General features: G+C 37.4%; 1 protein-coding gene and 1 pseudogene across 2 annotated transcripts; both read left to right on the top strand.

Moving 5' to 3' along the window:
- On the top strand, positions 1-2,686 carry LOC138316967 (solute carrier family 52, riboflavin transporter, member 3-B-like). 2 transcript variants are annotated; one of them, XM_069258600.1, is made up of 3 exons: positions 1-85; positions 667-1,888; positions 2,090-2,686. In XM_069258600.1, exons 2-3 carry the CDS (start codon positions 713-715, stop codon positions 2,285-2,287), a joined length of 1,374 nt encoding a protein of 457 aa, XP_069114701.1. In that variant the 5' UTR covers positions 1-85; positions 667-712; the 3' UTR covers positions 2,288-2,686. The 2 variants fall into 2 exon arrangements, with proteins under 2 accessions (XP_069114701.1, XP_069114700.1); XM_069258599.1 differs by lacking the exon at positions 1-85 and having other exon boundaries at positions 104-1,888.
- A 5,533-nt stretch (positions 2,687-8,219) lies between these two features.
- Positions 8,220-10,875, top strand: LOC138316966 (solute carrier family 52, riboflavin transporter, member 3-B-like; annotated as a pseudogene).
- Positions 10,876-14,310: the final 3,435 nt, after the last annotated feature.

Genomic DNA, 14,310 nt, shown 5'->3' with positions numbered 1-14,310 from the left:
GCTTTAATATATCATCAATATTTAATGTTAGTGTGGAACACCTGCTGGTCATATCTAATTCGTCACTGGTACAGGCACATTGTTGGTAAGTATATATTTTATATCAAGTAATAGTCGATTGTGTTTTACACTCTCAGGGTTTACCAGGAATCAGATGTTAGCTCTCTCATGTAGAAGATAACGGAACGAAAAGCAAAAAAAAAAACTAAATTTATTGCATTAAAACATCAAGTTCGAATACGTTTACTAATCTTTAAACATAAATGATCTTTGTTTTAAGATAGTTGTGTGATTTCTTTATTGCTTCACGAAATTTTGCTTTAATTTTGAATTGATTCAAAAACTAGATTTCAATATTGATATTCAGTTATATAGTTTTATATACAATTTATTATTGATTTTATCACATTCTTGTCGTTCCTCACCGTTAAGAGGTATTTTTCAGAATAAAATTCCCTGTGTTAACTATCATCAACGTGGCGGTAGGGTTCTTCCCAATAAAACTTTCGATCAGAATTACAAAAAAAAAAAAAAAAGAACATGGAAAGACGGCATTTAATAGAAAAACAAAATGATATACATTGTATGGTAATATTAATGACTTTGGAATATGTCAAATACATTTCCAAAAAGTCACATAAAGAATTGTATTTTAATGGATTGCAGTGTATGGTTTGGTACAGAGTCTACTGACACTATACCATAGTTCATAATGCCTGGAGGAAGACGGTGTCAATATGGGGAAATCAACATTCTGCTGTACCTAACCGTGATCCTATTCGGCGTGGCTTCCTGGGTAGCCGTCAATGGTTTATTAATAGAACTACCTGTCCTCGTACCACACCTGCCCGAGGGCTGGGCCTTACCCTCGTATTTGATCATGATTATGCAGCCAGCCAACATTGGACCGATCTTTGTCACTCTGGCCTACATACTTACCAATGATAAACTAAACGAGAAGGTGGTTATATATACCATCCTCACAATCGGAGCTCTTGCCTGTCTTCTGCTGTCATTCTTCTGGAAGAATACCTCCGTAGTGGCAGGAGAGGAACACAGCACTGCCCTGATGACCTTACATTTCTTCTTGTCCGTAGTCGACTGCACATCATCCGTCCTCTTCCTGCCATTCATGTCCTTATTTAGAGTGCAATATATGACCGGATATTTCATTGGAGAAGGCATGAGTGGGTTGATACCAAGTCTTGTTGCCCTGGCACAAGGCGTTGGGAAAATATCGTGTAAAAATGTCTCTATTATGGACACAACGACTAACCTGTCTTCATTCGAAATCCAAACCATCTATCAAGAACCTTATTTTCCCGTCGAACATTTCTTTTTGTTTCTCTTTGCTATGATGATATTATGTGGATTGGCATTTTCATTATTGAATTACCTACCGTACTTCAAGAAGGAACATGTTACAAGAAAGAAACTCTGCAGCAATACAGACCCTATGGAGTTACAGACGTCTAAATCACGGAACGATAAGCCAACAGAAGTGGGTGAATCTCTTATTCATGGTCTGGAAAGCGATGTGGTGTTGAACGCGCCACCAGCTCCTCACCATTCAATGTCCACTAAGAATTATCTTTACTTCTTGTGTTTAGTGGTTTGGATTAATGCTCTTACCAATGGCGTCCTCCCGTCTATCCAGACGTATTCGTGTCTTCCCTACGGCTACAATGCCTACCACCTCGCGATGACACTTGCAAATATTGCTAACCCGTCGGCTTGTGTGGTGGCTTTATTACTTCCGGTTCCGACAAGCCTCGTCATCAGTATTCTAACCTTCGTTGGAACGGCTTTGTCGACTTTCATCGTTGTTACGGCTGTCCAAAGCCCCTCCCCGGTGTTGTATGAAGAATCGGCAGGACCGTATGTTGTGGTAAGATACATGCATGTATTATTATTAGTCCACTGAATTTAGAAAAAAAAATCTGTGTAATCCTCCCAAATCTTCTGTGCTTTCTTTCAAATGACCTTTATATGGTGGGAGAACCAAATTAAAATTTATGTCTAGAATAAAACCCCTTTTTACTTGACCAATAACACAATAATCAACTTTACCTCCATTTCTGGTTTCTAGGTAACGGTATGGGTAGTGATGGCCTTCCTCATGGTCTTCTCCAAGGTCTCCCTGGCAACGTTGTTCCGGAAGGAAGGGAAGAGGGCGCTGCTGTGGTGTGGAGCAATGACACAGGTCGGATCAGTATCAGGGGCCATCGTCACTTATCTGTTGGTTAATGTGGCGAAAACATTTCACAGCGCGTCCGCTTGTTCTTAATACACATTTTGGTGACACATTGGAGATCATACAATGTATTGCAATATGCATCTTATTTGAGACATGCTTCGGATTCCAAACTTGGGTTATGATGTTACTAGGTAGTATTTACAGATTCCTCTAACATGGTCAATTCGAAGTTGGATGATAAAACTGTAGTTGAATACATGAATATAATGTATGTAAAGTTTACTGTGAATTAATTTTCTGTCATAAGCTTTTCACGACTCGCTGCAACAGCTTAATTAGTTCAACAAAGAACTCCTGTTGTAATCATGTACGAGGTCTTGATCGATTATATACTTTAAAAAGTGGTCATTGACATGTATATGGAATTTAGCTACCAATATACTAAGACATTTATCCAGAAGTATCGGAGTTAAATAAAAATCAGTAAAAAAGCGAGATGGACTTGGTTTTATTTGAACGCGCTAAGACTGTAGCGCAAATACATTAAATTATTACTTTTGTTATGTATAAGAGCTTCTTAAATTACTGCTGTTTATATCAATGTTAAATTTATTGATTAACCGGTTAGCAAATTCCGAATGGTTTGGCAACCCAAATATCATAAGACTTTTTCATATGATGATATGAAGGATGGGGATATCCCCATCCTTCATATCCACATCCCCATACTTCATATCCACTTATGAAATAGTATTTTTCTTTCATACCTCGGCGTTTTATTGCAATTTTACAACTATAATTTCTCGCCATTTTGAAACAAATTCAAAGAAATCCACGGCTGAAAGTCTAATTTTCATACATAAAAACACGTGACATTTAAAAAAAAAATCCTTTGTTTGCATCATTATAGTAAAACCAGTACAGTTTGTGAAAAAAATGTTAAAATTTTACCGAGGAAATAGAAATGGGTAGCCATGCAATACAGCCTCAGGCGGCATGAATGTATTGCCTTAGACCAGTCAGTATTTAAACCCGTAGGTATGAAAGAAAAACATATATCTGCCTATTAGATTGCACTTTTCTCTTACCCCAGACAGGGATATCCACAGTTTTACCAGTGTGAGATTTTTCTATCTGACCCTAGGGTTACACGAGATCTTCGCACGTGCTCAACAAGGGTATGCCGTCATGCGACAGTATCATGACGTCGCGGTAATAGTATTATAACGTCACGACAACATTGAAATGACGTCACAAAGACGGCGAAGACGGCGACTCTTTGAGGTCACGTCATCCTCGCTTGCCTAAGTGACACGTTTATTAGAGACACAAAGTGGTGCACGGGGTAAAAGAAAAAGAATCATTCACCCTCTTTTGGGTAAGACAGGAGATTTCAACCCTCGGGATAAGATTCTTAAGCTGTCAAACACTTGGCAAAGCCTCATGTTTGACAACTTAAGAATCTTATCCCTCGGGTTGAGATTCTCCTGTCTCACTCCAAAGGGGGTTAAAGATTCTATTAAACTCTTAACTGGAAACATGAAAAACACATCCAATGTGTTACATGTATGTACACAGTGTACTCTTAATGTACATCAAATGACTAAATTACCTGTTCTGTTGCCTCCAATTTTACTATGAGATATTCAAGGGGTGAAGAGATGGTAAGTGATCGGAACCCATGGAGTATAGAGAATGTATTGATTTTAATATGAACATGAAAATGATGTGGATGCACGGGGGTACAGGAGTCTATGGTAGCTACGTGCCTGGATACACAAGTAAACACCGCATGGTGAAACGCAGTTTGACCAAGATTAACTACCGGCACTTTGTCCAAAATGAATAAATGGTACATCGCTTTCGAAAACCTCGAGTACAAGCATTACACGGGATTAATCGATAAACAGCCGTAGAGACAAAGAAAAAAGAACCTATAAGAATAATGGGGAGACAATTTTAGAGAAACATTAAAGAAAATACTTTGTGAAACAAGCTTACAGTAAGTATTGCAAGCAACTCAGTGACACGTACGTCTACGGCGGCGTATTAAGGCCACTACAAAATTTTATTTATCTTGTACGTACAAGTTATTATCTTGTACGTACAAGTTAGTATCTTGTTCGTACAACTTAGTATCTTGTACGTACAACTTAGTATCTTGTACGTACAAGATACTAATTTGTACGTACAAGATAATAACTTGTACGTACAAGATAAATAAAATTTTGTAGTGGCCCTAATACGCCTTGTACGTACAAGATACTAACTTGTACGTACAAGATACTAAGTTGTCACGTTACAAGATACTTAACTTGTACGTACAAGTTACTATTTGTACGTACAAGATACTTCTTGTACGTACAAGATAATAACTTGTACGTACAAGATTAATAAAACTTTGTAGTGGCCTTAATACGCCGCGCGACGCGCAAAAAAAAAAAAAAAAAAAAAAGATACTAAAAATACTTTATGTCGTAAACCTGTAGCAAAACTATCATTGTATGAAGCTTGAACAAATCTGTTATAGTGTTCTCAAGTTGTTGTCCAGAAACTAACATTTTTGAAACAATCTATGTTTTGTAACAGTGATTTTTGTAGTTGACCTTTTGACCTCAATTTCAATCCCAAGCTGTTTTTTCTCATATGCTATCATTGTGTGAAGTTTGATAAAAAAAACATCTATTGGTTCGGTTGATGTGTTTTCAAGTATCACCCGGAAAGTAAAATTTGTGAAAAAAATCTATTTTCGGTTACAGTGACATTTTTAATTGACCTTTCGATCCCAAATTCAACCCCAAGCTGTATTTTCTCATATGCTGCCATGGTGTGAAGTTTGATCAAAATCCACCAATTCGTTCTCATGTTATCATCTGGAAACCAAATCCGGACAGACAGACAGACAGACAGACAGACAGACGGCGACAAACACAAAAGCTCTCTCCGGTTTCCCCGACAAGAAAAAGGCATTACAATGGCACAAACTGAGTAGAGAATTGTGATTTGTCCCCAAAGACATTAATCAAGAACCATAATGGAGTGAAAATGAATGGGGTCAACTGGAGTATATTACAAAAAAATATGTCTTTTTACAAGAAAATTAGACTTTAAAGACTTAAAATCAATGATACAAGAAAAATATTACTGGTCTGACAGTTTATTTCGAAATTACAAAATGAACGAGGTCGCCAATATTTGGTATATATCAAAAGAATTGAATGACGGTGTATTGTGGTCAACTGTGTAACCTTGAAGTTTGGCGTCGCTGTTTGCATGCTCGCTATGTGCAATACAACTTTACTAAGTAAAGTAAGTTGTTTTATTCAGAGAGTAATTAGGCTTCTAAACATATAAGGAAAAATATAATTATTATGTATCTCGATTTGTCTATTGATTGTTGTGTCCATACATTATTTCCTTTATTAATTTTTTGTGACCTGTCATGAGTAAATAATAAATCTTGAAATCTTGCAATCTACAATGACAACAAGTTTCATTTATCAACAATTACAAATCCTAAACTCCTGATCTAATACTTCAAAAATAATTTTGGGACAAATGATGTGATTCTGTGTGTTTATCTTGTTGCAGAGGCCTATGCTTTAATTTAGTGTATAGTAAGATTTCATCGTCAGTCTTCGCACCATGATATTTAAAATGACTTTACATATGAAATATACCCCGATACAAGTGTATAAGGCCCTATCGTATAATTTTCTTGCGGACTTTGTTGGACGGTTGCATTCCTACATTTGATTTCAAATTTTCTAAACTATGAAAAATCTTCACCTCCCACAGAGCATAAACGATACTTATCACTTAAACAATTATTGGTGTTTACTCATGTATTTGTATGCCTAATCAACACAAAAAATATATGAAATAACTTGTTTAGCTTTTGGTGGATGCGCAATCAGTACACCATGTATATAAAGGGCATAGTGCCACGGACTTTTGTCGGAAAATAAAAAGCTCAAACTTCTAAATGGTGTAAAGTAAGTAACTTTTGTAACTGAAGAAGAAAAGTATTGATTCATGTGCTCCTGATTTTGATAGAGAAATGACTAATTAGCACTAGTGTGAGGAACTAGTTTGTTAGGAATGGTGCTGATGATAAGTGTGAGGATTAGTGAATGGTGCTGATGCTGATATAAGTGTGAGGAACTAGTGTGGTAGTGAATGGTGCTGATGATAAGTGTGAGGATCTAGTGTGTTAGTGAATGGTGCTGATGATAGTGTGAGGAACTGTGAGGACTAGTGTGGAGTGAGTGATGGTGCTGATGATAAGTGTGAGGAACTAGTGTGTTAGTGAATGGTGCTGATGATAAGTGTGAGGAACTAGTGTGGTAGTGAATGTGTGCTGATGATAAGTGTGAGGAATAGTTGGGACTAGTGTGTAGTGAATGGTGCTGATGATAAGTGTGAGGAACTAGTGTGTTAGTGAATGGTGCTGATGATAAGTGTGTGGACTAGTGTGTTAGTGAATGGTGCTGATGAAGTGTGAGGAACTAGTGTGAGTGAATGGTGCTGATGATAAGTGTGAGGAACTAGTGTGTTAGTGAATGGTGCTGATGATAAGTGTGAGGATCTAGTGTGTTAGTGAATGGTGCTGATGATAAGTGTGAGGAACTAGTGTGGTGTGAATGGTGCTGATGATAAGTGTGAGGATCTAGTGTGGTAGTGAATGGTGCTGATGATAAGTGTGAGGATCTAGTGTGGTAGTGAATGGTGCTGATGATAAGTGTGAGGACTAGTGTGTTAGTGAATGGTGCTGATGATAAGTGTGAGGATCTAGTGTGTTAGGTGAATGGTGCTGATGATAAGTGTGAGGATCTAGTGTGTTAGTGAATGGTGCTGATGATAAGTGTGAGGATCTAGTGTGTTAGTGAATGGTGCTGATGATAAGTGTGAGGATCTAGTGTGTTAGTGAATGGTGCTGATGATAAGTGTGAGGATCTAGTGTGTTAGTGAATGGTGCTGATGATAAGTGTGAGGAACTAGTGTGGTAGTGAATGGTGCTGATGATAAGTGTGAGGAACTAGTGTGGTAGTGAATGGTGCTGATGATAAGTGTGAGGAACTAGTGTGGTAGTGAATGGTGCTGATGATAAGTGTGAGGATCTAGTGTGTTAGTGAATGGTGCTGATGATAAGTGTGAGGAACTAGTGTGTTAGTGAATGGTGCTGATGATAAGTGTGAGGAACTAGTGTGTTAGTGAATGGTGCTGATGATAAGTGTGAGGATCTAGTGTGTTAGTGAATGGTGCTGATGATAAGTGTGAGGAACTAGTGTGTTAGTGAATGGTGCTGATGATAAGTGTGAGGATCTAGTGTGTTAGTGAATGGTGCTGATGATAAGTGTGAGGAACTAGTGTGTTAGTGAATGGTGCTGATGATAAGTGTGAGGAACTAGTGTGTTAGTGAATGGTGCTGATGATAAGTGTGAGGAACTAGTGTGTTAGTGAATGGTGCTGATGATAAGTGTGAGGAACTAGTGTGTTAGTGAATGGTGCTGATGATAAGTGTGAGGAACTAGTGTGTTAGTGAATGGTGCTGATGATAAGTGTGAGGAACTAGTGTGTTAGTGAATGGTGCTGATGATAAGTGTGAGGAACTAGTGTGTTAGTGAATGGTGCTGATGATAAGTGTGAGGAACTAGTGTGTTAGTGAATGGTGCTGATGATAAGTGTGAGGAACTAGTGTGGTAGTGAATGGTGCTGATGATAAGTGTGAGGAACTAGTGTGTTAGTGAATGGTGCTGATGATAAGTGTGAGGAACTAGTGTGGTAGTGAATGGTGCTGATGATAAGTGTGAGGAACTAGTGTGTTAGTGAATGGTGCTGATGATAAGTGTGAGGAACTAGTGTGGTAGTGAATGGTGCTGATGATAAGTGTGAGGAACTAGTGTGGTAGTGAATGGTGCTGATGATAAGTGTGAGGAACTAGTGTGGTAGTGAATGGTGCTGATGATAAATTCGTATTTTATGTTGTAGTTTGTCTAGTTTTATTTACACTGCTTTAATATATCATCAATATTTAATGTTAGCGTGGAACACCTGCTGGTCATATCTAATTCGTCACTGGTACAGGCACATTGTTGGTAAGTATATATTTTATATCAAGTAATAGTCGATTGTGTTTTACACTCTCAGGGTTTACCAGGAATCAGATGTTAGCTCTCTCATGTAGAAGATAACGGAACGAAAAACAAAAAAACACTAAATTTATTGCATTAAAACATCAAGTTCGAATACGTTTACTAATCTTTAAACATAAATGATCTTTGTTTTAAGATAGTTGTGTGATTTCTTTATTGCTTCACGAAATTTTGCTTTAATTTTGAATTGATTCAAAAACTAGATTTCAATATTGATATTCAGTTATATAGTTTTATATACAATTTATTATTGATTTTATCACATTCTCGTCGTTCCTCACCGTTAAGAGGTATTTTTCAGAATAAAATTCCCTGTGTTAACTATCATCAACGTGGCGGTAGGGTTCTTCCCAATAAAACTTTCGATCAGAATTACAAAAAAAAAAAAAAAAAAAAAAGGCATTTAATAGAAAAAACAAAATAATATACATTGTATGGTAATATTAATGACTTTGGAATATGTTAAATACATTTCCAAAAAGTCACATAAAGAATTGTATTTTAATGGATTGCAGTGTATGGTTTGGTACAGAGTCTACTGACACTATACCATAGTTCATAATGCCTGGAGGAAGACGGTGTCAATATGGGGAAATCAACATTCTGCTGTACCTAACCGTGATCCTATTCGGCGTGGCTTCCTGGGTAGCCGTCAATGGTTTATTAATAGAACTACCTGTCCTCGTACCACACCTGCCCGAGGGCTGGGCCTTACCCTCGTATTTGATCATGATTATGCAGCCAGCCAACATTGGACCGATCTTTGTCACTCTGGCCTACATACTTACCAATGATAAACTAAACGAGAAGGTGGTTATATATATACCATCCTCACAATCGGAGCTCTTGCCTGTCTTCTGCTGTCATTCTTCTGGAAGAATACCTCCGTAGTGGCAGGAGAGGAACACAGCACTGCCCTGATGACCTTACATTTCTTCTTGTCCGTAGTCGACTGCACATCATCCGTCCTCTTCCTGCCATTCATGTCCTTATTTAGAGTGCAATATATGACCGGATATTTCATTGGAGAAGGCATGAGTGGGTTGATACCAAGTCTTGTTGCCCTGGCACAAGGCGTTGGGAAAATATCGTGTAAAAATGTCTCTATTATGGACACAACGACTAACCTGTCTTCATTCGAAATCCAAACCATCTATCAAGAACCTTATTTTCCCGTCGAACATTTCTTTTTGTTTCTCTTTGCTATGATGATATTATGTGGATTGGCATTTTCATTATTGAATTACCTACCGTACTTCAAGAAGGAACATGTTACAAAAAAGAAACTCTGCAGCAATACAGACCCTATGGAGTTACAGACGTCTAAATCACGGAACGATAAGCCAACAGAAGTGGGTGAATCTCTTATTCATGGTCTGGAAAGCGATGTGGTGTTGAACGCGCCACCAGCTCCTCACCATTCAATGTCCACTAAGAATTATCTTTACTTCTTGTGTTTAGTGGTTTGGATTAATGCTCTTACCAATGGCGTCCTCCCGTCTATCCAGACGTATTCGTGTCTTCCCTACGGCTACAATGCCTACCACCTCGCGATGACACTTGCAAATATTGCTAACCCGTCGGCTTGTGTGGTGGCTTTATTACTTCCGGTTCCGACAAGCCTCGTCATCAGTATTCTAACCTTCGTTGGAACGGCTTTGTCGACTTTCATCGTTGTTACGGCTGTCCAAAGCCCCTCCCCGGTGTTGTATGAAGAATCGGCAGGACCGTATGTTGTGGTAAGATACATACATGTATTATTATTAGTCCACTGAATTTAGAAAAAAATCTGTGTAATCCTCCCAAATCTTCTGTGCTTTCTTTCAAATGACCTTTATATGGTGGGAGAACCAAATTAAAATTTATGTCTAGAATAAAACCCCTTTTTACTTGACCAATAACACAATAATCAACTTTACCTCCATTTCTTGTTTCTAGGTAACGGTATGGGTAGTGATGGCCTTCCTCATGGTCTTCTCCAAGGTCTCCCTGGCAACGTTGTTCCGGAAGGAAGGGAAGAGGGCGCTGCTGTGGTGTGGAGCAATGACACAGGTCGGATCAGTATCAGGGGCCATCGTCACTTATCTGTTGGTTAATGTGGCGAAAACATTTCACAGCGCGTCCGCTTGTCCTTAATACACATTTTGGTGACCATTGGAGATCATACAATGTATTGCAAAATGCATCTTATTTGAGACATGCTTCGGATTCCAAACTTGGGTTATGATGTTACTAGGTAGTATTTACAGATTCCTCTAACATGGTCAATTCGAAGTTGGATGATAAAACTGTAGTTGAATACATGAATATAATGTATGTAAAGTTTACTGTGGATTAATTTTCTGTCATAAGCTTTTCACGACTCGCTGCAACAGCTTAATTAGTTCAACAAAGAACTCCTGTTGTAATCATGTACGAGGTCTTGATCGATTATATACTTTAAAAAGTGGTCATTGACATGTATATGGAATTTAGCTACCAATATACTAAGACATTTATCCAGAAGTATCGGAGTTAAATAAAAATCAGTTAAAAAGCGAGATGGACTTGGTTTTATTTGAACGCGCTAAGACTGTAGCGCAAATACATTAAATTATTACTTTTGTTATGTATAAGAGCTTCTTAAATTACTGCTGTTTATATCAATGTTAAATTTATTGATTAACCGGTTAGCAAATTCCGAATGGTTTGGCAACCCAAATATCATAAGACTTTTTCATATGATGATATGAAGGATGGGGATATCCCCATCCTTCATATCCACATCCCCATACTTCATATCCACTTATGAAATAGTATTTTTCTTTCATACCTCGGCGTTTTATTGTAATTTTACAACTATAATTTCTCGCCATTTTGAAACAAATTCAAAGAAATCCACGGCTGAAAGTCTAATTTTCATACATAAAAACACGTGACATTTTCAAAAAAAAAATCCCTTGTTTGCATCATTATAGTAAAACCAGTAAAGTTTGTGAAAAAAATGTTAAAATTTTACCGAGGAAATAGAAATGGGTAGCCAGGCGGCATGAATGTATTGCCTTAGACCAGTCAGTATTTAAACCCGTAGGTATGAAAGAAAAACATATATCTGCCTATTAGATTGCATTTTTCTCTTACCCCAGACAGGGATATCCACAGTTTTACCAGTGTGAGATTTTTCTATCTGACCCTAGGGTTACACGAGATCTTCGCACGTGCTCAACAAGGGTATGCCGTCATGCGACAGTATCATGACGTCGCGGTAATAGTATTATAACGTCACGACAACATTGAAATGACGTCACAAAGACGGCGAAGACGGCGACTCTTTGAGGTCACGTCATCCTCGCTTGCCTAAGTGACACGTTTATTAGAGACACAAAGTGGTGCACGGGGTAAAAGAAAAAGAATCATTCACCCTCTTTTGGGTAAGACAGGAGATTTCAACCCTCGGGATAAGATTCTTAAGCTGTCAAACACTTGGCAAAGCCTCATGTTTGACAACTTAAGAATCTTATCCCTCGGGTTGAGATTCTCCTGTCTCACTCCAAAGGGGGTTAAAGATTCTATTAAACTCTTAACTGGAAACATGAAAAACATCCAATGTGTTACATGTATGTACACAGTGTACTCTTAATGTACATCAAATGACTAAATTACCTGTTCTGTTGCCTCCAATTTTACTATGAGATATTCAAGGGGTGAAGAGATGGTAAGTGATCGGAACCCATGGAGTATAGAGGATGTATTGATTTTAATATGAACATGAAAATGATGTGGATGCACGGGGGTACAGGAGTCTATGGTAGCTACGTGCCTGGACACACAAGTAAACACCGCATGGTGAAACGCAGTTTGACCAAGATTACTACCGGCACTTTGTCCAAAATGAATAAATGGTACATCGCTTTCGAAAACCTCGAGTACAAGCATTACACGGGATTAATCGATAAACAGCCGTAGAGACAAAGAAAAAAGAACCTATAAGAATAATGGGGAGACAATTTTAGAGAAACATTAAAGAAAATACTTTGTGAAACAAGCTTACAGTAAGTATTGCAAGCAACTCAGTGACACGTACGTCTACGGCGGCGTATTAAGGCCACTACAAAATTTTATTTATCTTGTACGTACAAGTTATTATCTTGTACGTACAAGTTAGTATCTTGTACGTACAACTTAGTATCTTGTACGTACAACTTAGTATCTAGTACGTACAAGATACTAATTTGTACGTACAAGAACTTTGTAGTGGCCTTAATACGCCGCCGTATACGTCCCCTATTGTCAATTACACTTCCTTATCTAAGTTATTATTACTTAGTAAAGCCACAGGTTTACGACGCGCGCGCAAAAAAAAAAAAAAAAAAAAAAATACTAAAAATACTTTATGTCGTAAACCTGTAGCAAAACTATCATTGTATGAAGCTTGAACAAATCTGTTATAGTGTTCTCAAGTTGTTGTCCAGAAACTAACATTTTTGAAACAATCTATGTTTTGTAACAGTGATTTTTGTAGTTGACCTTTTGACCTCAATTTCAATCCCAAGCTGTTTTTTCTCATATGCTATCATTGTGTGAAGTTTGATAAAAAAAACATCTATTGGTTCGGTTGATGTGTTTTCAAGTATCACCCGGAAAGTAAAATTTGTGAAAAAAATCTATTTTCGGTTACAGTGACATTTTTAATTGACCTTTCGATCCCAAATTCAACCCCAAGCTGTATTTTCTCATATGCTGCCATGGTGTGAAGTTTGATCAAAATCCACCAATTCGTTCTCATGTTATCATCTGGAAACCAAATCCGGACAGACAGACAGACAGACAGACAGACAGACGGCGACAAACACAAAAGCTCTCTCCGGTTTCCCCGACAAGAAAAGGCATTACAATGGCACAAACTGAGTAGAGAATTGTGATTTGTCCCCAAAGACATTAATCAAGAACCATAATGGAGTGAAAATGAATGGGGTCCACTGGAGTATATTACAAAAAAATATGTCTTTTTACAAGAAAATTAGACTTTAAAGACTTAAAATCAATGATACAAGAAAAATATTACTGGTCTGACAGTTTATTTCGAAATTACAAAATGAACGAGGTCGCCAATATTTGGTATATATCAAAAGAATTGAATGACGGTGTATTGTGGTCAACTGTGTAACCTTGAAGTTTGGCGTCGCTGTTTGCATGCTCGCTATGTGCAATACAACTTTACTAAGTAAAGTAAGTTGTTTTATTCAGAGAGTAATTAGGCTTCTAAACATATAAGGAAAAATATAATTATTATGTATCTCGATTTGTCTATTGATTGTTGTGTCCATACATTATTTCCTTTATTAATTTTTTGTGACCTGTCATGAGTAAATAATAAATCTTGAAATCTTGCAATCTACAATGACAACAAGTTTCATTTATCAACAATTACAAATCCTAAACTCCTGATCTAATACTTCAAAAATAATTTTGGGACAAATGATGTGATTCTGTGTGTTTATCTTGTTGCAGAGGCCTATGCTTTAATTTAGTGTATAGTAAGATTTCATCGTCAGTCTTCGCACCATGATATTTAAAATGACTTTACATATGAAATATACCCCGATACAAGTGTATAAGGCCCTATCGTATAATTTTCTTGCGGACTTTGTTGGACGGTTGCATTCCTACATTTGATATCAAATTTTCTAAACTATGAAAAATCTTCACCTCCCACAGAGCATAAACGATACTTATTACTTAAACAATTATTGGTGTTTACTCATGTATTTGTATGCCTAATCAACACAAAAAATATATGAAATAACTTGTTTAGCTTTTGGTGGATGCGCAATCAGTACACCATGTATATAAAGGGCATAGTGCCACGGACTTTTGTCGGAAAATAAAAAGCTCAAACTTCTAAATGGCGGTAATGGTGTAAAGTAAGTAACTTTTGTAACTGAAGAAGAAAAGTACTGATTCATGTGCTCCTGATTT

Source organism: Argopecten irradians, chromosome 2 (assembly GCF_041381155.1).
Source record: "Argopecten irradians isolate NY chromosome 2, Ai_NY, whole genome shotgun sequence".
Classification (NCBI taxonomy): domain Eukaryota; kingdom Metazoa; phylum Mollusca; class Bivalvia; order Pectinida; family Pectinidae; genus Argopecten; species Argopecten irradians.
The sequence above is the reverse complement of the archived record's forward strand: the minus strand, read 5'-3'. Positions and strand labels throughout refer to the sequence as shown.

Excerpts from the sequence above, each read along its gene's own strand:
- LOC138316967 (XM_069258600.1), top strand. The coding sequence starts at position 713 with ATGCCTGGAGGAAGACGGTGTCAATATGGGGAAATCAACATTCTGCTG. Across the intron at positions 1,889-2,089 it reads CGGCAGGACCGTATGTTGTG|GTAACGGTATGGGTAGTGAT; the intron begins GTAAGATACATG and ends TCTGGTTTCTAG.